This window comes from Lissotriton vulgaris, chromosome 8 (assembly GCF_964263255.1).
Source record: "Lissotriton vulgaris chromosome 8, aLisVul1.2, whole genome shotgun sequence".
NCBI lineage: Eukaryota > Metazoa > Chordata > Amphibia > Caudata > Salamandridae > Lissotriton > Lissotriton vulgaris.
In genome coordinates this window covers 572043309-572068144 of record NC_141696.1, presented here as the reverse complement: position 1 = coordinate 572068144, position 24836 = coordinate 572043309, and the positions used below count along the sequence as shown (strand labels likewise).

At 43.0% G+C, this 24836-nt stretch overlaps 1 protein-coding gene across 18 annotated transcripts in view; it reads right to left on the bottom strand.

Moving 5' to 3' along the window:
• Nucleotides 1-24836, bottom strand: part of MCF2L (MCF.2 cell line derived transforming sequence like) — a 1277242-nt gene that overhangs the window by 61397 nt on the left and 1191009 nt on the right. For 9 of the 18 annotated variants that reach the window (XM_086934389.1, XM_086934392.1, XM_086934387.1 and 6 more), the window contains 4 exons: nt 21196-21274; nt 21010-21076; nt 5047-5168; nt 3895-3987 (listed from right to left, as the gene is read on the bottom strand). In XM_086934389.1, coding sequence (XP_086790515.1) covers nt 3895-3987; nt 5047-5168; nt 21010-21076; nt 21196-21274 — 361 coding nt within the window. The remainder of the gene's footprint in view (nt 1-3894; nt 3988-5046; nt 5169-21009; nt 21077-21195; nt 21275-24836) is intronic. The other 9 variants (XM_086934397.1, XM_086934395.1, XM_086934398.1 and 6 more) reach the window with 1 other exon arrangement.

Below are 24836 nucleotides of genomic sequence, written 5' to 3'. Positions count from 1 at the left end.
CGCCATTAATGTAAGCATGTGTCTGAGGAGGGACTAGAAGGAATCAACACCTACTTAACACTGACAGAAGTCCAGACCAAGTTAATAGATGATGCCTAAAAACAGACTTTTCATTGAGGTAAGTATGAACAGTCTTTGATATCTCAAATAATGTATAATGGGCATTAATTTCCTCATGAAGTATGGGTGACTATGTAGGTCAATGACTGTTCTGCAGGGTAAGCTGGTTTGTGACTCTGCAAGAATGAAATGCCCTCCCACACCTAGATTGGTGTCATGCTTCATCATAGGGCATTTGCTCCTCGTTGGGCTGGCGCTGCAATGCCCAACGGGTACCTTCAACGGGGCTCTTTGCCGGATATCTTCTTCTCCGCCATCTGGTGAAGTGTGGGTGTGGGGACTTAAGGAGTAGATCGTATTTAAAGTGTGAAGTTAAAAATAGGAAACAAGGTACTTCTCAGGAAAAACTTTAATGAACAAGTTCTCTTAACTGTATTAAAAATTTGTGATGCTATCTATTAGCCTTTAGATAGCTATAGGTCAACATTTTTCTAGCTTTCGTGTAGTCATAACAATAATCTAGTAGCTATTTTTCAGGACCTATATTAACCTAATCTAATTTGTGATTGGAGTTTTAATGTATTGGTTCATGGATTTGCTCCCAATCACATATACCTTAGGTTTTGGTATTGATTTTTTTATTATTTAGCTATGACCTGTAGTTCAAAGACACACAGTATACAGTAAAAATACAATTAAACAGTTGCATTCATTGTTGCAATATTGTTGGCAGATCGCACATTGGAAATCACATGCTTATTTCTTTACACCAAACGCTTTGTTATTTGCATCAATCGCATTCTCTGTCTTGGATCAAATGATGTCCCCATTACATATAAAAACACCACAAGATGAACATGACATATATTATTAAAAGTCGATCACAATTGTTAACTCACACCAATCGGGTAAAATTTGAGACTGTTCGAGTCATGCACAATGGCATGCCATTTGCGTGCTGAAAAAAGCAATCAATGTCGGGTCAATTGATCTAACTTGATTCAGAATAGAAATAGTGTTCCATTCTCTGATGCGTGGTGCAGTACTTACAGTTTGGTCAGGAATGGCTCTCTGGACGACCTACCCTTGTGCACTGACACGGACGTTTCAGTGCACGGGTTGGTTTGCAGTATTTAACCTATTGCTGATGGTTTAACAGACATCAAGTGTTGCCGGTGTGGGTCCCACCCTGTGTCTAAATACTAGAGCGGGGCGTTGAGTTTAACCGGACCAGTTTATTACGTTTTTTGTCTTCTTTGGGAAGGGGCAAATGCAAAAAACATGTGGCGCCCATCGTGTCACTGTATAAGGGTTCAGCTTATTGTGGATATGCACACTTGGGCTTAAGATTCTTAAAAAAAAAATCTAATCATTTAGAGGGGTATACTGGAACCGTGTTCACAGTGTAAAAAACCAAGTCGTTCCCAAAGGTGAGTGAAATTGGGAACAGTTTCTGCTGGTCTTGGAGTAAGGGTCCAAGTTTAATGGCTCTGTGGTCAGTTCGGTTAAATGTTTAGCTCATTATTTTTCAGGTGTTCATGTGAACAGCCTCCATGGGTTTCTTAAGGTCTCAGTGCTTAGTAAGATCTGCGATACTCAATCGTAAAGGTTTTAACAACCAGTGTGAGTTTTATGAGGTAGCCTGGATTAGTCAATTGGTGAGCGATTGCTCTACACAGCTGTGTAGGACTACGAGCAGTTGATACAACTATTGGAACAATGTCTACCCAATTCAATGTGTTACTCACTTAGTGAGATATATTATCAGTAACAACCACTAAGGGTTTCGTAAGATGGACAGGGTAATGGTGTTGGTGAGCGGGTCTCTCGATCACCAAGAGTTATGTGTCAGTGTTTGGTGATCTCCTAGATCCCTATCTGGTCTCATCGGGCTCTGCCGGTAGGATAGACGCCGTGGACGACGCCGCTCATCAATTGCGGTTGGAGTCTGTACCTTTTACTAGTAGTACCGGACAGATGTGGTTACTTTACTAACCTAAATAGGTGAAATTGGTGGATCTGACTGAACACGAAAGTATCTGGTTCAGTATTAAGATACCATTGTTATTTCCAATGCCATTTTCAATTTTGATTTGCACCATTTGCACTTTTTCACTTTTGCTGCGGTTCATGATGAAAGCCTCGATACTTCTATAGGTTACCAAGGCTGAAACATGTTGATCTCTCTAATGTAGCCGTCTCAAATTTGGATAGGCTCATTATACTTCTTATTGTTTTTAATCCTGCCACAGGGGAGCTGAATAAAGTTTGTTGCTACCTCTGTAGGTTGTTTTAACTTACACACATTCACTCAGCACTGCACTTTGTTTTTCTACACGCCATGCTCCCATAGGGTTTTTAGGATAACCCATGTGCCCACATTAAGAAACATCCCGGAGCTCCCTCCTCGTAGAGAGGAGGTTGTAGCCCGTGCTAGAACTAGGTTCTGCCACGAGGAGGCACCCCTATGATGAAGCATGACACCATTGGTGTGTGAGGGGAGTTTTCCTTTAAAGGGGATATTCCCTCTTTCATTTTGATTTATAGTGTTCTCTCTGTTAACATCTGCATTCCCAATTTGCAACCTGACAACAATATTGCAACAATAAAGGCAACTGTTTAATTGTATTTTTACAGTTTACTGTGTGTCTTTGAACTACAAGTCATCGCTAAATAATTAAAACATCAATACCAAAACGAAGGTATGTGTGATTGGGAGCAAATCCATGAACATACACATTAAAACTGCAATCAAAAAGTAGATTAGGTTAATATCGGTCCTGAAAAATAGCTATTATATAATTGTTATGACTAAACAAAAGCTAGAAACATGTTGACCTATAGCTATCTACGATAACTAAAGTCTAATAGATAGCATCACACATTTTAATACAGGTAAAAGAAATTGTTCATTTAAGTTTTTCCTGAGGAGAATCTCTTTTCTTATTTTTAATTTCACACTTTAACACCAATCTACTCCTTAAGCACCAACACCCACACTTCACCAAATGCGGGACAAGAAGATCTTCGCTAAAGAGCCCTTATTAAGGGTGCCCGTCGGGCATTGCAGCGGCGGCCCGACGAGAAGCAAACGCCCTCTGATGAAGCATGACACTTATCTAGGTGTGTGAAGGCATTTGATTCTTGCAGGGTCACACTCCTAGCGTACCCTGCATAACAGTCATTGACCTATATAGATATCCATACTCAATTAGGAACTGCATTCCCTTTATAGAAAATCTAGATTATTTGGAGCATGTATTCTGGACCTTTATGCGCTCCAAGTCCCTCCTTTATTGGTATATTTGATGTCTCAACCCCTAATTTCAATTTACAGATGGGCCAACTCCAGCTTTACTTCAAGGCAATGGAGCTAACAAGCATATTAAAGGAAGAACAAAGATATGTTTTTTACTTGCGGACTTTCAAATGTTATACATCTTCGTACAAGACAGAAGTCAGATATATTGAGATTTGAGAAAATAACACAATTTTGAATTATGCATAGAAAGTTTCTAGTTTTAGAAATTAAAATTATAATATTAGCATAAACTTTTTTTTACCATCAAAGTTTATAAAAATAGTTAAAGCAATTTGAGAACTAACTTTCAAAATTTGTTTTTGCACACTTGATGAATCTATAAAATGTAATAAAAACTTTTGAACTAAGAAAAAATTAGAATGACCTCCGTACTACTTCTTGAAGCATGAACGTTTTTCATGGACAAACACAGACATTTTTGAGGTCCCACCTCGCAAAATGTCTACCAGCACGGCTTTGCAATACAACCTAAGAGACATGAATGAGAAATTGTCCACACTGCTCAGGTTTACCTTTTGGGTTTTTGAGGTTAGTAAAGCCTTGTATTGTAAAGCGCTTTTTTGGCAGTGCAGAGCATTCCGAGGTAGAATTAATTATGGTATCATCTAGAAAGAAAGACAGATTTAAAGTAGAAGAAAGGAAAGTGCAGATAAACACAGAGGCATAAGGGTAGGCGCTTTTGCGTTGTTAGTGCATGGGAGATAGAGGAAACAACCAGAGACATGCAGAGCCCAGGGTACAACAGAATAGGTGTAGCAGTGCACATGTTTGGAACCTGAATGCAGGGAGATGGGATTAGACCAGAAAATTAACAAGCATAGGTTTTAGCATTTTCGTATATTGCAATGTAAACTGATTTGAATAAAAACATATATAGTATATGCAAACATGCAAAGGTGACAGAGGGAACCAAAATAGTCCTAAACTATTCATTAATCAGGTATATTGTTTTATGATTGAGACGCAAGAATGGCAGACTTCAATCCTTATGACCAGAGTCCTGTCAGAGCTCAGCATACAACAAACAGGGACGCAAGACAAAATCCTGCACACCATGTAGCTGCAGCTACGTAAGTAGGCAAATTGCATAAGCAGCATTAAAACAACTCCAGGTGTCAAATCACAGAATGGCCGATTAAGGACCCAAAAATTACATACTTTTTTTTGTCTCTTTAAAAGCTTCAAATCAACATAGCTTAAAACAGAATTTAGAGTTGAAATATGCCCCATAAACTAGCAATGTGATTATTTATTCCGAGTAATTATTATATAATCCCTAATCCTAGTGAGTTCTCGAAAGAAAGATAAAGGGATGTTTAGGAAAATGTTATGCAGGTATTTCTGCAGGTTGCTCCTAAAGGATGTTTGTAACATTTCTGAGAGAAAAGTAGTCTGATAGCCCAGCTCAGTAGTAACACAGAAGGGCAGGAAACCAGCGAAAAGGAAATCACTACAGCATGTCATTAAAATAGTGTCTTGAAGAAAATTCGCATGCACATATCCAATTCGATTTTTTTGCTTTCACTGAGGAAAATCAGATGGTTACTTTGCACAAGAAAGTACCAGCCACGTAGCTAACCTAACAATAAAGTGGATAATTACATGATTTCATTGGACACTTCGCTAAGGATATCTCCCACCATTTAGATGAAAATTAGACTTACCTTTGCCTTTCTCTGGGAACTTTGGTAAAGCTATTGGGGTGACAGTTACATCTGGGTATAGGTTTGGCTCCGTTTTTCTTTCTTCCAGTTTTTTCATGTTCTTTGTGTGACTTCTGAGAGGACTATTGATATAAATCAAAAGAGAAAAAAAGAATGGGACTGTCAAGAAATGTTCAATATGTGTTCTCAAAAGTGTAACCTTGTCTATAAAATGTAAGTTCGGCTTGCAAAGTAGATATTAGCTTAAAAGCGATGTCATCTAAAGTAAATCATGTAATCTTTCAAGGTAGGCAACTTTACTAATATTCCTCAGCAGCATGATGACAGTAACAGAAACAGTAAGTAAGTGACTAGGCACCAGTGACAGACACTCATCGCTCAACGGGGCCATCATTTCCTAAAGTGATGACAGCGTAATGTCTATGATACCAGCTCTGCGTTCTGTTATGTGTTTTCCTGGGAGCCTTTGCAAATTGTGTGACTGAGAACATTCAGCGGATCACACTTTAAAAAGTGCAGGACTTGCACTAGTAAACTACAGAAAAGTTTAAAGCATTAATTAAAAATAAATTAGGAGCTTACTTCTGTTGTATATAAAGTATTTTGTTTGTCAATGTAGTAATCTATGAATGTAAAATGCGAACATCAAAGAATCCGGGAGCCTCCCTAAGATAATATTATTTTTGAATGTGGAGTTGTCAACAAAAATTCTGGCACAAACATCAAAGGCTAGACATTTGGATTTAGAAAAAAAAGTCAAGTGATGTCCACATTGCTTCCCTATGCAAACTTGAAGATGTGTCATTGAGCGAAGCACCGCTAATTGCAAGACTACGTTTTTTATATGACGGTTGCGGCCACAATTTGTAGTCGTTATATATTGCTACAAACAGCAGATATCGCTATTACCCACTTTAATGTTATTTACTCTACAGGTCTTGGAAGAATAGACACTGTGCCTCGTCCAGCACACCATAAACCTGGAGCCACACTGACCTTAATCTTAATAGTAAATGCTTAAATCAGTGCACTACTACTCTTTTCTCCTGGAACAGGGACGGTTCTATTACCTACTGGTAATCTTCATTACCCCGAATTGAATTCCTCCTCATCCCAGTCCATCTTGTAAGGCATTTCCGCCTCTGGCAGATTTACATTCTATGCATCATAGATCCCTTTAGCCTAAAGCTGTCTTCTGTCTCTATGATAGAAGTATAAACCCCACCCCTCCTGCCCACCCTCCTGTATAATAAAACTTCTGAGAAATCTCGTGGAGGTGTCCAAAAGGGTGGGAGGGAGGGAAGTGGACTAAGACGAGAAGGATTCCAGTTCACGTTAATATAGATTACCCCCTCCTCTCCATTCTCCTAATTCAAGTCCTGACTTGTGATGATATTCCAAGTAAGAAGAACACCAACATATAAATCGTATAAAGCAAGCCTTCATCAAGGAACAATTAATCCAGTGCTGTTTGCAAAACAGACCTTCCAAAAGAACACTGTTCCCAGTTCAAATCCAGTCCATACTGATGTCGGCTGAGAAGACCAAGTCGCAGTATGACAGACCTCCTGAATAGAAGAGCCACCAGCCTCAGCCCAGGAAGCAGCCACTGCATGAGTAGAATGCCCCAAACATCAGAAGGAGGACACACTCCGAAAAGGCATAAGCTTGAATGATAGCCCTCTTCGCCCATCTGCCAACAGCCTGGAAATAAACCTTGTTACCCAGAATACCAGAACCAAAGGAGACAAACAAATTTAAGGACTGTTAAACTCACTGGTTCTAGACAAATAAATAGACAGTACTCAACTCTCGTCCAAGAAAGACGGAAAAGGCTCCACATCTGAGGGAAACACCCGCAAACAAGTTCCTGGTTCAGATGGAAAGAAGAGGAGAAATAGGAAAAAAGGGAGGATCCAGGCAAAGCACCAGCTTATCCGGATAGAAGCGCAAAATGGGAAAAGAGGAAAGAAGAGTCGCCAGTTCACCCAAATGCCTAGCAGATGTGATGGCCACCAGAAAAGATGTCTTAGCAGACAACCAAGACAAAGGACAGGAATCAAAGGGCTTAAATGGGGCCAGCTGTAGATCCTTAAGAACCACAGGCAAATCCCAGGCAGGGACAGATTTCTGCACTACCTGCCTTTCAGACCAGAAACTCTTCAGGAGCTAAGATTCCAAAAGTGAACCCATGGAAAAATCCCTTTGCACATGAAAAGCTCTGACTGCAGCTCACTGTCCACTAAGAATGGACGGAGCCAGGCACTTCGTAAACCCATAACACAAAAAGTCAAGAACAGAAAAACTGTTCACAGTCAAAGATCCAGATCAAACCCAGTGTTTCTTGTATGACTTCAAGGTCGAAGGTTTACGCAAGCCCTGAATATCGAGAGCCATAACACTAAAACACCCCAGACTCATCAATCTGGTCCTCTCAGAAACCAGGCCATTAGCCGCAGATGACGAAGGTGTGACACAGGATGGGAGGGAAACTGGAGTGGAGACAGCTGAAGGGACAGAGGAAGATACAACCCCAGAGAAAGAGACAACAGTAGATGGAACCAAGGCCCACGAGGTCAAAAAGGAGCAATCAGAATGACTGATGTCATCTTCTCCCGAATCGTCTGCAGCACCTTCGGGAAAAGGGGAATTGGGGGGGAAGGCACAGAGAACCCCTTTGGGCCATGGGATGGAGAGAGTATTGACTGCCTGCACCCTGGAAACTGGAGTCTGCGAAAAGAAAAGAGGAAGAATTGCATTGTGTGGAGACGTATACAGATCCAGCCACGAATCACTGAATGCCACACACACTCGACTGAACTCCTGATCTGAGATGTGATACATCACCGAAGACAGCATGTTTCTGCTCAGACAGTCAGCCTGGATATTGCATGACCCTTGAACATACACAACAAAAACAGAAAGAAGAGGGGTCTCCGCCCAAACAAATATCTGAGCTGCAATGCTATTCAGACTCCGACACCTGGTCCCCCTTGTCTGTTCAGATAAAATCTTAAGACCTGATTGTCTGTCCGAACCACATGATGCTGCCCGTTCAACTGGAGAAAAAAACATCAGGGCTTGCCAGACTGGTGACAACTTCCTTCAATTGGAGGACTGACAGGCTTTCCAAGCCTCTCCTTATCTCTGCCTCTCCTTATCTCCGAACACCACCCCCAACCCCACATGCTGGCATCTGTCATGAGATATACAGGCGGGGATAGCAGAATGGCATGCATCGAGTCAGATTTGCCTCCCACTTCCACCAAGTTTTGATGACTGGCGGTGTCACTGGGATCAGATGGTTGTAGTTGCGTGAGCTGGGACTCCAAACGCAAAGGACATGCTTGAGCAAGAGCTTGAGATGGAAACATGCCCAAGGGACTTCTGCAGTTGAGGCTGCCATCAGGCCCTGAACTCTCAGCCATGCCCTTGCTGACATGGAGGACTGTCCCAGAAGATGATCCACTGAGGCTTGAATCGCAGACGCTCTCTGTGCAGGAAGGTAAGCTACCCCATGCAATTTGACGGACGCCAATAAACAATTTTGTCTGAGTCAGTTCCAACTGGAATTTTGGAAAGTTGACATAGAAGCCCAAGTACTGCATTGTCCGAAGCACCAGCTGGATGTCTTCCATAGGCTTAAAAAACAGAAGGAGAAGAGAAGATCCAGGCATCAAAATATGGATAAAACAGAAATAAGTTGTGGGTGAAATAGGGCCACCACTGGGGCCAATACCTTGGTAAAGACTCTCAGAGATGGAGCCAGACCAAAGGGCAAGAACCGAAACTGATCATTGCCAATAGTAAACCAAAGACATCTCTGGCTTGTCTGGTGAACTTGGACATGAAAGTATGTGTCCTGGTGGTCTAACATGACGAGGCAGACTAGACAGGACTGAAACCATCTTAGAGTGTTTTACAACAAGATCTTTGTTCAGCAATTTGAGGTTCGCAACAGGACGCAGACGACCATCGTGTTTCAGAACCAAGATTAGCAGTAAATAAAATCCTTTTCTCATTTGTAAGGAAGGCACAGAAATGATCGCCCCTTTCTCTAGCAGAGACTGAACCCCCTGGATCATGGGCAGTCTTATTGATTTGCCCCTTGGCAATGGAGTAGCAAGGAACCAATCAAGGGGAGGGGACGCTGAAAGGGGATCTGTTAGCCCTGACTGACAATCTGCAGGACCCATACGTCTGATATCATGGCACTCCAATGAGGTTACAAATGACGTAGGTGTGCGCCCACCCGTGATAGTCATTTGGGTGGTTGTTCACCTCCAGACTTGAAGTTATGTTGGGGTTTTCTGACAAAAGCAGCCCCCTTGACCACTGGCCTGGCCACAAAAGGGATGTTTGTCCGGAGGAGCCTGAGACATACTTTTCTGAACAAAAGAGCGTCTGCCCATGCACAATTGGAAAGGTTTCAACATTTTCTTTTTCTATGCAGACCTTTGTACATGCCCATCAATTTATGGCCCAAAAAACTTCTAACCAGTAAAAGGAAGCTTCATAACCAAGGCATGTTGGCTAGCCTCCAGCTTCCACAACTTCAACTATAACAATCTCTGAAAAGTGATAGAAGCCCTACCCAAGTAATATCCGACACAAACTGGGTTAGCAATTCCAAATTTGCCAGGACTGGCGTGCAATCCTCATCAGACAGCATCATGCCATGTACAGTCTGGAAATCTTTAAGCAGGGCTTGAGGTGCTTACGCCACATACGTTTTGGCATGCATGGAGAAATTAGCAGCTACGTAGGACCTTTTAGGGGAAACCTCAACCTTTTCACCAACTGGATCGGATAATGTGGAATCCCCTGAAGCCAAACTTGAAGACGGCATGGTAGCTAACATAGTATTAACCTTAGGAGTTTGTGGGAACAATTCATCAATGCTGGCTTAAGAAAGGTGGAATAGATTGTTTGTATGGGTCTTTCCACTCTTTAGACAGCAGAGCCTTAATCACATCTTGAAACAGCAAATAATTACTATCTACAGCATTATATTGTGAATAAAACCCGTCCTCCATAGGAGTTTTTTCACCAAATCCCAATGCTTCTCATATGGGATAAGAGCTCCTTTAGTTGTGTGCCCTGAATGTATTTGCCCGTAAGCTCAGAGTCAATGTCATTCTCAACCCCATCCAGCCGTGGACATTTAAGAACAGATGATTCCCCCACAGCCTAGTCCAGTGCTGCCTTAATAAGAGCCTGCAGCTTAGAACAAGAAATTTGGAGCACCACCTCCACCTCATCCTCTGGAGGTGCCACCACATGGGTCTCCTTTTATGAACAAACGATTCATAACAACTGCAGGAATACGAATGCACTATAGCAGTGTTCTTCCTACTTTAATACAGTTCCCTAGTAACAAAATCTCGCTCCCCTGAGATTTACCAGGCAACAAAAGAAGTGCCACATACCGGTACCGTGCATCATTAAACACCAGCCACCAGGTTCTGATACCGTCACTGCAGCTTGTCAGCGGGCTGCAGCACAGACTCAGTCACAAGACCAGAAGTTCACTGTTTCAGGTCAGCGCACAGGCGGGGAACACGTCACCTGCAGTGCACACAGTCCAACGCAACCAGTGACAACAGAATACTAACATACACCGTACCGATTCACTGGGACAAAAGTAGGCAATGCACAATCATTAACAATAATAATAAAAAGTAGCATGATTCACCTCTGATCCAAAGGACAGAGAAAAAAAACATGAGGATGGGCGGGAGGGGTTGTGCTTTATACTTTTATCGCAGACTAGAAGACAGCTTTATGCTGAAGGAATCTATAATTCATCAATATCTGTCTGAGGCGGAAATGCCACACAAGTCAGGACTGGGACGAGGATGATGGAGATTAGGAGGTAATGGAGCTTGGGGACTTCTGTGCCCCTGGAAGCATAGGTGTATGCTGGTTACATTTAATCTCGGTTTTGTCAATTTAGCAGATTTTGTCTTTCCATATAGCAGTCTAATTTATAGCCCATAATCATTAGTATGTGTTATAAGTAGGGGCACTGGAATAATGTGGTTTTGTATGTTTAGCATTTCCCACAAAATTATAAATACTGACTGAATTTAAACCGATTTTCACAAGCAAAGGCAAGTCGATATATTGTGGTACGGTGAAGTCGATTTTTCTTGTGGAGATTATTATATAATGGAAATCGATTTTTGTGAAACTGTCTCTGAAGCGCTAATGTTGGGTGCATACAGGAAGATTTGCAAGTTTTATTTAGAAAGCAGTCTCTGAAGCGCTAATGTTGGGTGTAAGCAGGAACATTTGCAAGTTTATACGTGAGGATGGTAGTGTAGATGTGGAACCAATTGAAATGCCTGCATTTGAGATAACAGTTGGTGACAAGCAAAAAATGGTCTTAGCGGATTCATTATCACCGTACACAATGATTGGTAACAAAAATTGGGACACCACATTTGGTTGTGAGAATGTGAAATTATTACCTTCAGACATTAATCCAGTAGGGTATGGTGGAGTCAAAATTGATGTACTTGGATATTGTATCAAGAAAATTCAATTTTCTGATCGTGAGACTGTGGGGAAAATGTATGTCGCCAAAAGGGGTGACAATCTTCTTGGACGGAGACATCAAAGAGATATGGGAATCACACTCAATCCTAATACTGAACAAAAAGTGATGTTACTAGCTATGCCTGATTTACCTTCAGATATTTTCTCGAAGTTTCCAGAAGTCTTTAGAAATGATCTCGGACTTCTGAAAAATTTTGAACACAAAATCATCCTAAAAAAATAGCGCTACACCATTTGTGTCAAAGGTGAGGAAAGTTCCTCATATGATGATGTAACCATTGGAACGGGAGATTTGTAAGCTCAAACAGAGAGAGGTGATTGAAGAAATTGAGAGCTCTGAGTGGTTGGCTCCGGTAGTTTTAGCACCAAAGGTTGGTGAGAAAGAAAGTCGACTATGTGCGGATTTAAGAGGTTTGAACAAATTCATTTGGGTTGATAGACAGCCTTTGCGACGGGGTGGATCTGCATGATAAGGATAAGGAAGGACGAGCAGGAGTGGTGGTCCGCAACCAATGTCTTACCCCCTCTTGTCCCCTTTCAGCAGGACTCCTGGCATCCCCAAAATCAAGCTTCACTAGACGACGAGGAGAAACAAAGAGCAGGCGACTTTAACTGGAGCTTCGCGTGTGACGAGACTCCACCCCCTTTTGACGTAAGATCGTACTTCCAATTACAAGACGAGGAACTGCGAAAGAGGGAGAAAAAAGTGAATCTCGAGGAGGACGAAGCGGTGGCGATTTTGAGAGAAAGAGCGATTGAACGGAGGCAGAGAGACGAAGGAAAGAGCGAGGAGGAGAAACCTGGACCGGCTTCCAGCGCTGAAACGCCCGAAGGCCAACGACCCCACGAGTCGCCCTGCCAAGTTCCCAGGGGAGGAGCGTGGCTAGAAGAGGTACGGGGCAAGGTGGCGGGCTGGGTAGGCAGAAAGGAGTGCCCGGTGGGAACGCGTGCCCCTGCCTGCATTTAAGACTGATTTTCGTATATACGCTATCACTGTATATACCTCCCTAACAGATTACTTCTCCCTCCCCCTCACGAGCACTGACCTTCACGTTCCCTGAGTGTTCGGCACAGTGCACCTTGGGAGTTGTAGTTTTTCCTCACTCTTCGGACCTTGGGTTAGGGACCAGATAGTAGGACAGTTGTCCTGATTCCATTTTTTTCTTTTCCTTCTTGTTTTGGGTTGCGGTTATCCTGCGACGAGGTGACCAGAGGCTGGGAGAGACCTGGTGACAAGATAAACACCGAACTTGACCCATTCTTCTCAGAGTCGCCATACAGACAGAGCGAGAGCAATTGAACGGAGGCTGAGAGACAAAGGAAAGTGCGAGGAGGCAAAACCTGGACCGGCTTCCAGCGCTGAAACGCCCGGAGGCCAACGACCCCATGAGTCGCCCCGCCACGTTCCCAGGAGAGGAGCGTGGCTGGAAGAGGTACGGGGCAAGGTGGCGAGGTGGGTAGGCAGAAAGGAGCGCCCGGTGTGAACGCGTGTCCCTGCCTGCATTTAAGATTGATTTTTGTATATACGCTATCACTGTATATACCTCCCTAACACATTACTTCTCCCTCCCCCTCACGAGCACTGACCGTCACGTTCCCTGAGTGTTCGGCACAGTGCACTTTGGGAGTTGTAGTGTTTCCTCACTCCTCGGACCTTGGGTTAGGGACCAGATAGTAGGACGGTTGTCCTGATTCCATTTTTTTCTTTTCCTTCTTGTTTTGGGTTGCGGTTATCCTGCAACGAGGTGACCAGATGCTGAGAGAGCCCTGGTGATAAGAAACACCATACTTGACCCATTCTTCTCAGAGTCGCCAGACAGACAGAGCAAGACGTATCCCGCAGCCATATTTAGAGAAAGACTCACAACTAGATGTAAAAAGGTCTTCGGAAAAATAAGGCCTTCTTTGAAAAGATTTGGTCTGCCGTCTGATAGGGATACCCCGCCACAGCCGAATATCACTGAGACTTTGGCTCTCATTAAGGATGCGAAGCTCTTTAGTGTGATGGATTTGTCCTCTGCTTACCACCAGGTTATGTTACATCCAGAGTCTAGGCATTTGACTTCATTCGTTACACCGGTGGGAGCTTTTCAATTTTTGAGGCTTCCTTTTGGACTTGCATCCGCTGCAGCATGCTTTCAAAGAATAACGAAACAAGTGCTTCAGGGGTTGAATAAGGTATTGTTTTTTCAAGATTATATTTTGCATTATGGAAAAGATATAGTGAAACATGATGACATATTGTGGAAGGTATTAGAAAGATTACAGTCTGCAGGCTTGGTGATCAAAAGAAAAAAAAATTAAGTTTAGAGTTACATCTGTAATTTATTTAGGTCACACAATTTCCAGTGATGGGATTAGTCCTAAATTAGAGTTGGCTAAAAGCATAGTAGAAGCTCCCAAACCGAATAACAAAGACCAGATGCGTTCATTCCTAGGTTCAGCAGAATTCTACTCCAAATTCAGTCAAAATTTAGCTTCAATTTCTCAGCCATTGAGAGCTATGTTAAAAAAGGGATCACAGTTTGTTTGGTCTGATGAATGTGACATGGCATTTAATAAGGTGAGAGATTGTATTGCAAAACTACCCAAGTAAGGTAATTTTGATGTAAGAAAAAAAACTATTTTATCAACGGATGCAAGCATTAGCGGGTTGGGTGCAGTACTCTCTCCGGTTGTTAATGGTGATTTGAAGGTGGTAGCTTTTGCTTCACGTGCTTTGAGAGGTGCTAAAGAGAGATATTCTGTTATCGAACGAGAGGCACTAGCGGTATTTTGGGCAATTCTTCATTTAAATTTTTTTTTGTGGGGAATACCTTGCGTTGTAAGATCTGATCACAAGCCACTTTCCAAGATTTTCACCTCCAGAGAAATAGATAATCTTTCTCTGAGGATTTCTCGTAGGGTGGATGGATTATCTAACTACAATTTTTCTGTTGAGTTTGTTCCTGGTTCCAAGAATTGTTTGGCAGACTGTATGTGGATTTGTGAATCTGCTTTGGAAAATAAGGAGTGGTGTGATGCATATGAAAAGGCTCCTGATTTTGTTATGTTGAAAGACTTTATTGTAAATGGTTGGCCAGATAAAAATATGTTGTCTGCAAGCATGTCCAATTATTTTTGTGTGAAGGATGAATGAAAAAATCTGCACCTATTTCACCAGTTAATGTGCCTGATGAACCTTGGACTAAATTTGGGCTGGATATTGCTGGTCCATTTGAGTTGTTGAATCATGATGAGCATTTTGTTATTTTACTTGCGGATTATACTTCCAAGTGAATGGTGACAAAATGTGTTCCATCAGTTAATTCTTGACTCTGTATTTAAGAGTCGGTAAATCGGAAGGGGGCAGATGTAGGTAATTCTAATTTGAGAATTACCGAATCTGTATGATTAGGTTTTTACCGATTCGGTAAATACCGAATCGGTATTGCCCATTGATTCCTATGGGCCTTGGAGCCCATAGGAAACAATGGGAAATACCGATTCGGTATTTACCGAATCGGTAAATACCGAATCCTGCAAGGGTGCAGGGGGTGTCACTTTGACACCCTCTAGCACCCCAAGTACAGGCTTGTGTGCCATGTGGCACACATACATGCCCTAAGGGCATGTCTGTGTGTCACATGGCACAGGTCTAAATGCACAGTTGTGCATGTACACCTGAATTCGGTATTTTATCACCCAATTGGATTGGGTGGTAAAATACCGATTTCTGAAAGCCTGTGGCACTGTAAACAGTGCTACCTACATCTGGAATTTACTGAATCGGTCACCTTCTCCAGAGAAGGTGTCCCTAAAACGTTAATTACTGATAATGGAGCACAATTTGTCTCAGATGAGAGGAAACAATTTCTAACCAGTTTGGCTATTGTTCATTTTAGAACTGCTCTTTATTCACAGCAAGCGAATGGCTTAGCTGAGAGTATGAATAAAATAGTCAAGAGCTGTGCTCAGAGAGCAATTTTAAACAAAGAGTCATTGAAAGCAGTTTTGAGAGAAACTTGGTGGGCACATAGAGTAACACCTAACAGTGTGACGTGTGTCTCGCTTTTGCTGTCCTCAGAGGAAGGAAACCTCATTGTAAACTAAATCCATTTTGGCTGGGATTAGATATCTCTACACAAGATCAATTTTCTTTATCTGAAATGAGTATGCGAAGGAGAAATTATCAAACTAAATATAAACAAAATTTTGATTTTAAACATTCTACAAGACAAACTTTGTGGAGTGTTGGTAAAACTGTTCTTGTGTGCAAACCAGGCATGGTAAGGAAAGGACATTCAAAATTCATGGGTCCTTTTGTAATTTCTTCTGTCAAAAGAAATGTAGTTGTTTTAGATTCTGGTGATGTTTGGAATATATCTTGTTTGGTCAAAGTTTCTAATCAACATTCTCGACTTTCTCAGCGAGTTGTTTTGAATCATCATGACATCACTGTCAACAGAGGTTCTAGTAGATTAAAATCAAAACCAAAGTGGCACAATGATTATTTTAGGAATACTCATTGATCACATAATATTTTGTTTGTTCAGATTTTATCGCTGTATTACTTGGAACAGATACAATGTAATTTAAAAAATGTTCAATTTACATACTTACCTTGTTATTATCTTACATTTGTTTTCTTATTATTTATTTATTTTTTAATATCATTATAGGGTAGGAGATGTGTTATGGCTATGTTTCTTTAAGAGTTTTGATTAGGTCAATTAATGATGCACATGTGTTCTATGTTCCACTACTGAATGTTGGACACAGAATCTGATCTGGCAGTTGCTGCTGAGTCGAGGTCCGAGGAGGTTGTTACTTATTTACTCCTGAAAATAAACTTACATTACACACAGTAAGCCAGTCATTATCAGATCCACCTCTCCAGTTCTCGTAAAAAAACAGCGAACTACATTTTCCAGTTGTCCCCGTCTGCCATCCATGGCGCCGCATGCTGTAGTTGGGCTGCATAGTAATATTGATTGAATCGTGGTGCTTCCATACCCCCCTCCTCATAGCCATGTATCATAGTGTTTAGGGCTACCCTGCTCCTCCTCCCTGCCCAGCGTAATGAAGTCAAAAACATGTTCATTTGCTTGAATACTCATTTTGGATGTGGACAGAGTGAATTCTGGAGTGCGTAAAGGGATCTTGGAAGAATTACCATATTTAGGATCGCTCGCCTTCCCATCGAGAAAAAGTACAGTGGAAGAGTGTTCCAAAACTTTACAGACTGTTGTAAGGCCGTGAGTATCCTGTCCAGATTCAAGGCCATTGCCTGTGCATCCGAAAGTGCAACCTGGATCTCCAAGTACCGGAAACCCACCCGTTCCCAACTGAGTCCCAGGTCCGGTACACCTCCTAAGGGCACGTGGACAGTCCCACCAGTGGAAAGATCAGTGACTTGTTACGGTTAAGTCTCAACCCAGATGCCTCCCCCAACTTATCTAGATGGCTCAACAGTTCCGGCACTGCCAACCTGGGACAGGCCAAATAGAAGAGTGCATCATCTGGGTATATGGTGGGGATGATGTGAGTCACGTCTCCCAACCGAATTTCTCACTTGTCCAATTCGGCTCTTACCCATACCGCCAGCGGCTCTATGGCTAAGGCAAACAATAAGGGCGAAAGTGGGCACCCCTGCCGGGTATCCCATCCCAGTTGCCACTCCTCCCAGTGTGCCCCCCCTAGCTTGACCCTCGCACGTGGTCCGGCATACAGTATTTGGAACCAGCGGTGGAATCTGGGGCCGAATTCCGAGGTCATGAGGACCTCAGAGAGATACCCCCAGTCCACTGTGTCAAATGCCTTGGCCAGGTCTATAGACACAAGTGCCATCTCCTCCACCTGGTCTCTCACCTTGTGCATAATGTGGTTTAGTCGACGCAAATTCATTCCTGTATTGCGTCCAGGTATAAAGCCACATTGATCCGCGTGCACAAGGTATGGCATATGCGGACCTAGGTGGGATGCTAGCAGTTTAAATAGTATTTTGGCCTCCATGTTCATCATGGTTACAGGGTGGTATGATAAGGGCTCATAGCTGTCTCCTCCCGGCTTCAGGATCATGCAAATTTCACCTTGCCTTATGGTAGGTGGGAGGTTGCCCTGTTCAAAGGCCTCCAGGTACACCTGTAGGAGGAGTTGGGGCAACGTGCCTGAAAAACCCTGATAAAACTCCGGAGGGGTACCCGTCACTCCCCGGAGACTTCGCTCCAGGAAGTGGCCTGTACTTCGTCAAGGTTCAATGGGGCCTCTAAATCCTTCCTTGTCTGCTCGGGAGAGACCTCAGTTTATAGGGGAGATAAACTCCCTGCCTCACTGCCCGGTCCACCGTAAAAATTGTCTGCAGATGTGACCTAAGGACCTGCAGTAGCCCTGCCTACGAGTAGACCTGCTCGCCAGTGAGCATGCGTAGCGTCACTATTGGATTGGAGGTTTGTTCTCTTCTGAGTATCCAGGCTAATAAGCGCCCTGATTTGTTCCTCTCCCTATGTAAACATTGTCTGTATTGTGTAAGAGTATATTTGTCGAGTCTGTCCCAGATATCCTGGATGCGTGTCAGTATTTCCCATTCCCCAGTCTCTTCCATCGAGTTCGAGCATTCCCGAATCTGTGTCTCCAATAAGTCTTGTTCCTCTGTTTTCAGTTCCCGCTGAAGCTGTTTGCGAACCCCACATGTCATGCTGAGGCATGCACCCCTTACTATTGCTTTCAGGAACTCCCACTTTGTGGACTTCTACAGGTTCGTCCCCTCTCAGTTCAGTTCGATATAATAGGGCATTGCCCTTTCTATGTGATGTTTCCCTGTGGGATCCTCCAGCACCTCCGCCTGTAGCCTTGAGGTCATCGGGCGCTGAGACTGGGACCCCCAGTAGACCACACAGGCCACCGGGGAAGCGGGCCTGATGTGACACCGCTAAGGACATGTCGGTGTCCAGATTCGCCACCAACACTCTGTCCAGCCTGCTGTGTGTGTTGTATGTGGGGGAGAAACAAGTATACAGTTTCTGGGTGGGGTGCTTCTGGTGCCATATATCATGAGCCCCTAGATTAGATAGCTACATTGTTAGAGCAACTTTACAAAGGAGAAGTAAAATAAATCACCATCAAACTGCCAAGAACAGGCAAAATATACAACTTTTAGGGCCAGATGTAGGTAATTCCGATTTACCGACTCTTAAATACCGAATCATACCGATTCGGTATTTAAGAGTCGGTAAATCGGAAGGAGGCAGATGTAGGTAATTCTAATTTGAGAATTACCGAATCTGTATGATTCGGTATTTACCGATTCGGTAAATACCGAATCGGTATTGCCCACAATGGGAAATACCGATTCGGTATTTACCGAATCGGTAAATACCGAATCCTGCAAGGGTGAAGGGGGTGTCACTTTGACACCCTCTAGCACCCCAAGTACAGGCTTGTGTACCAAGTTGCACACAAACATGCCCTAAGGGCATGTCTGTGTGTCACATGGCACAGGTGTACATGCACAGTTGTGCATGTACACCTGAATTCGGTATTTTACCACCTAATTGGATTGGGTGGTAAAATACCGATTTCTGAAGGCCTGTGGCATTGTAAACAGTGCTACCTACATCTGGAATTTACCGAATCGGTCAATTTACCGATTCGGTATTTTACAGAATCGGTAAGTTTACCGATTTGGTAAATTTACTGAATCTGTAAAATAAAGGGCCCTACATCTCAAAATCCAATTACCGGTCAGTAACGGCCGAATTCGGCCGTTACCGACCGGTAATTGGCGACCTACATCTGGCCCTAAGTAACATAAAATTTCAACCAGCTTTGTCACTAAAGACCATGGAGCTATATCTAGTTAGACGGGAACAGGCTTTGAGAGCAGTCACTTAAAGTGAAGGGAGACAATGGATAGAGTAGGCTGACCCTCTGCCCCATGCTGAATGCTATTGTGCGAATAAGTAAAATGTGAATGACAATTTAACCGACTAATCAATGAAGCCCATTGCCAAAAGCCCCTCTAAGTAAGTGTATTATATATGAATTGTTAGCTATTGAGGTCTCCAAGGCCAGTAATAATTTGTTTAACTTGGGAAGTGTAGGAAGCCTTTCACTATAATGCTCAGGAGCCTTTTCTATATTGATGCAGCCAATAACTCTTCCAACCCAACAGATCGCATTTGTGCAGGGGAATTACTGGAATGACATATCATAAATATTACGCAATCTATCTTTGTGAATTGATCAGCTACTACCTGGGCAGTCACATCCAACACCTCAGAAAGGCCACTGTCCTAACAGCCCAGTCACACAAGTAAGGTGCGCAGGTGAAGACTGACATGACAGATAAGAATCTGCACGATTTGACATCAACAGATGCTAATAAACGGGTAGCCTAACCTGTTCTATCTGGCGCAGGAGCTACAAACTTCACCATCACACATTCCAGTCTGGAGACCACAGGAAAATAACCTAAAATCTGGTATTTATTGAAGAAGAAATGGTTGTGAGTTGTGAAAGCGTCGTGCAAATCACGATATCAATAAACATCTGGGGAAAATGGGGCCCGGGTGATGAAAAAACAGAAAGTAATGGACAAATGCACTGAACTATCAGAGAAACATTTCATACAACTTGTGGAAACAAAACTGTGTGATGTGTAAATAACAGTGTTTCAAACTAAGCAGTGCTGCTCATTCAGTACCAACATTATACAGAGACAACCATTATCTTAGCATGTGCAACATTAGTACATTAAAGTGCGGCATACAGGAGGAGTCAACAGGAGCAGACAAAGTAAAGAAAGAACTTAAGTGGAGGCGGAAAGGAACACCCAAACAACCAACAGCATTAGATGCTACTGCCCTGCCTCAGTCAAAGAGCTGGACCACAAGTTCACTCTATATTTATTGTATGCAGCAGGTCTGTTACACAGCTGTGCCCTCAGCACCAAAAGCTACAATCTGTAGAAGTTGTTTGTCTGGAATGCCCAATATGGCTATCTAAAAGTGTATTTAAGAAGGCAAGGCAACACAATTTTTTAATTGCTACATCTTGCAGCTAGCATGGAATAAGATGTTCTACCTTAACAGTACAACACATCTTCTATGATGTGAGAAAGTGCAGTTGTGAATGTTTCACCAGATGTCACTTGGGGTCCAACTTGGAAATGGGTTGAGCAAGGGACATCACTTCTCCTGGTGGGTGCATACAAATGACTGTGTATACCAGTTTCTCTTGGACCTCTTCTGCGTGGACATTGCACCTAATAAACTGCCTCTAATCAATGCAGCACTAATTTCTAATTACAGTATGAAAGTTACAAGTTTATTTGTTTGACCGCTAAAAAATCTTGAAATCCATTGGTTTATGTTTATAACGTCTTCTGTGTATAGTAAATAAATGCAATATGCATTGCCCTACCTTGTATTTGAAGGAGATGGTAAAGGTAAACTGTGGGTCTGGTCCAGAGATCTATGTTGACTGGCTTCTGGAAAGAAGTGAAAGTAAGCACTGTAAAAACACACTCTCTGAACTGAAACTAAACAACAAAGTATTTTCTATGCACACAATAAAATCACAGTTGGCACTGCTTTAGGAAATGTTTACCTCTGTATGCCTGTAACTGGCTAGTTAGCACCTTTCTTATTTCATTAACCCACGTTGCTTTAATTTCAGGTGTTTGAGCCTATCAACAGAGAAAAATATCAGTATACCAGCAAGCATACAGTTAAATCAAGCGCCCTAAAAGATGGAGAATGTAATGATTCCAAGTGTGACCAGAAGAAATGTAAATGTGACTCACAAACACACACTATGTAGGCCCATATTATTTGTTTTGCTTCTTTGTATAAAATAAAAGCTGCCAAAAGGTAAACATTTTTCTTTCATTGCTGCAAATTTCCAGTGAATCATAAGGAAGTTCATCATGCAACTAGAGGTAGGAACGCTTCTTCTTATTTGTGGACTTGCCCAAGATAGGTCTGCTGGTTTCTGTCTCTGGACATCCCATCCCCTATCCCAGCCCAGTAAACCTGCACTGCAATACCAAGTCCCCCACTCAAACCTCAAAAGATGCATTTGTTATGGCAATGACTGAGGCTATCCTACCCAGCACAAATAAACACGGTGAAACTTTCAAATACAATGCAATCACTTAGCAAAGTATTTATTTATTGGTATAACATTTGACTCACAAGGCCATCATTACAATTTGTTTTAAAAAGTAGTATAACAATTGTATTCGTCTGTCATACTTTGACGACCCAGGATAGATAATCATTTGAGTGGAAGGTTTTAAGGAAATAAATAGGCATGAGCCTATGGTGTTCTGGGAATTCAAATTAAGTATGCTGTGAATCAGAGCTCCTATTTTCTTTACACATTTAACAGGTTGGAAGTTGGTATAGACACTCTGGCCTCATCTCCTTGCTCTATCCAGTATTGTCACCTGAATTACCTCTCCGTTCAGTTTTAGCAAATTGGTTTGTATACAGATATGGAGCAGCACAAGACAGAATTTAAGGCACAGCCTACTGGCTTGCCAGAGGTCTTTGGCCAACAGAATGAATTAACCATTGTCAGGACAGAAGAAGCAAATACAGCAAGATGATATGAAATGTGCCAGTAGCCGAACATGGTCAATCCAAATACTTCTTTCCTTTGGATATGAAGAAGTATCCTGATAGCTCTAAACCCGAAGGACCTACTTGCATTGAACCCCAGACCCCAGCAGTGACTCCAAGGGCCAGCTGGCCGACCTCCAGTTTGAGCTAAAGGGACACAACAAGCTTCCAGAGACGTCTCTCCCTGCAAAGGCAGAGCTGACTACTTTCAATGGGCCCTCTCTGCTGGTCTCAGCTGCAGTGAGCCCTGACCCACAAGTGCTGTTCCCAAGGTCCTGGGCCCTTGCCTGGTGTCAGAGTAGACTCCTCCCTGCCTAACCCTAAAACCTGACTTACAAACTTTTTGCCATCATATTGCCCCTTTGTTTGCCCGTAAAAATGACATGGGACTGGGACCTACCTGCCAAGCCAATCGGCTGAGGATGCATCGCTGCTGGGATTGAATTCCCACAGCTCCTGCTACGTTCTTCCCTGAAGCACCAAATTGGTTTTAGTGAGATTGCCGCCGACCAGCATCCAATGACACTGAACCTTATTCAGCTACAGGCTTGTCCTGCTGAAAAAATTCGACTTCCAGAAACGTTTCTAAGTCTGAATGTAGACAGCTTCACTGGTGCCGCTATCGAAGAGGATCTGATTGGCGTTGAGTCTCTTGCTCAGCTTTACAAGGTTTGCTCTCACACTCAAGGATAACATGAGTGAACTTAGTTCAATGCACCAATGCTTGAATGTAAGAAACAGGTATTTGTAGCCACCACAAGAAGTCCACCAGTACATAGTTGAAGTGGCTTCAATGTTTTTGAGTTATAACAGTCCCTAAACAGAGATCAAGGGACACTGTGGTGATCAGAAAAAAACAGTTTTTGTTCTCTTCAATCACACACACAAGATGTGCTCAGATAAATACACTTTAATTATAAATCACGTTTATTTCAACAGGTGCACCATATTACTCAACACATGTAAATAACCACACAGAATAAAATTAAAACCGTACAAATGCACGTCGTAAACAATGAGATTAAAATGAACATTTGTAACATTGCTAAAATGTCATTTAAAAACCTAACTCCCTAAAACCTACTTGTATGTGCTATGCTAGTGTAGGAGACTGGAATTTGGTTGCAGTTGTCCTCCCACTTTTTGCCCCCTTTTTGACTACTAGATGCTGGTTTTCAACTCTGACAGTGCATTGAGGCCTGCTAAACAGACCTCAGTGCCATTGCTCTCTCCCCTTATTGTAACCCAAATGGCATGGATTTTAGCACCCTTATAAGTCCCCAGTAAATGGTACCCCAGTTACATAGAGCAGAGGTGCTAAAGATGGTCCCTAAAGGCTGCAGCATGTCTTATGTCACCCTAAAGGACCCACACCCAAATTACATGCAGGCTGCCATTGCAGACTGCGTGTCATGGAGCAAACAATGAGTGAAAACAGGACATGGCAAAGTGACTGCATGTAATATACATAAGTCAACCCTAGAGCAGGCCTTGTAGCCCTAAAGCAGGGTGCATTTTTTTTACATGTGAGGGCATATTTGCATGGGCAGATATGCCTCTTTGCTGTCTAGTTCAATTACTAGATAGTACACGTTAAAAGGGAAGCAATTTTAAGGTTATGCACTGGGCACTGGTCATTATGGGTTTCCCAGCTACATGATGGCTTAACTGAAACCTAAGGTGTTTGATATCAAACCCCTAGTTTTTATAAATCTGTACTGTTGCCAGTACTTGATGTAGCTTAATTTATGATGACATGCATTCGGAGGACACCTCAGAGGTTCCATCTGAAACCTTATTATTCTTCAAATGTGCTGACTGGCTGGACCCTTCCAGTCTGCCACCACGGACGTGTTTCTGACACCCGCTCTCATGAGGTCAGAAGAAGGCCTTCTCTGGCAAGAGCTGTTACCACCACCAGCAGTAGGATGGCTAGAGAATCTCCATACCAAGGGCCAGAGGCTTCAAGGCCTCTACCACCTTTGATATGTGACCCCGGGTTCCCCCAGACTTTGGTAGATCCCACACCCTAACCTGAGGCCGTTTGGCACCAGGACAGGAGGGACGTTAGCTATGCAAGTAGGCGTATTGCACTACCAGGCGAGTCACACCCCTAAGGTGGCTGCCTGATGTTCTCCTGAAAAGAAGGATTCCACCATCTTGTTTTGATGGAATTAGGAACTCTGGGATAGGGTTACGCCCACTACACACAGGAAGTAGTCATAGAGAGGGTGTAGTGACCCCAGGGGTAAGTAGCCCACGGACTACTACCACACTTCACTTCCCTTAATGCCCTCAAATTCAGTATTTAGTTGCCCCCCTGGAACTCAGATTCAGCTGACTAAAGAAGAAGGAGAAAAAAAAGAGCAGAAGAAGTGAGAACTAAGGCCTTTGGCGCCAATCCCTGTCTGCCTGCTCCTGTCCTGACAATACAGAGAACTTGACTTGTCCTGCAGCTGTGCATCCTCCAATCGCCAACCAGCCAGCAGCTCCCGTGAAGTGGATGTGCCACTTCCCTGCAACCTGCAGGCCCGACAGCAACGTCCGGTTCACCATTCTGCTGCCCACTGGGCCCACCAATGCGGCAGCCACCCAGGAGGAGGTCACCATGCTCCAGAGGGACAG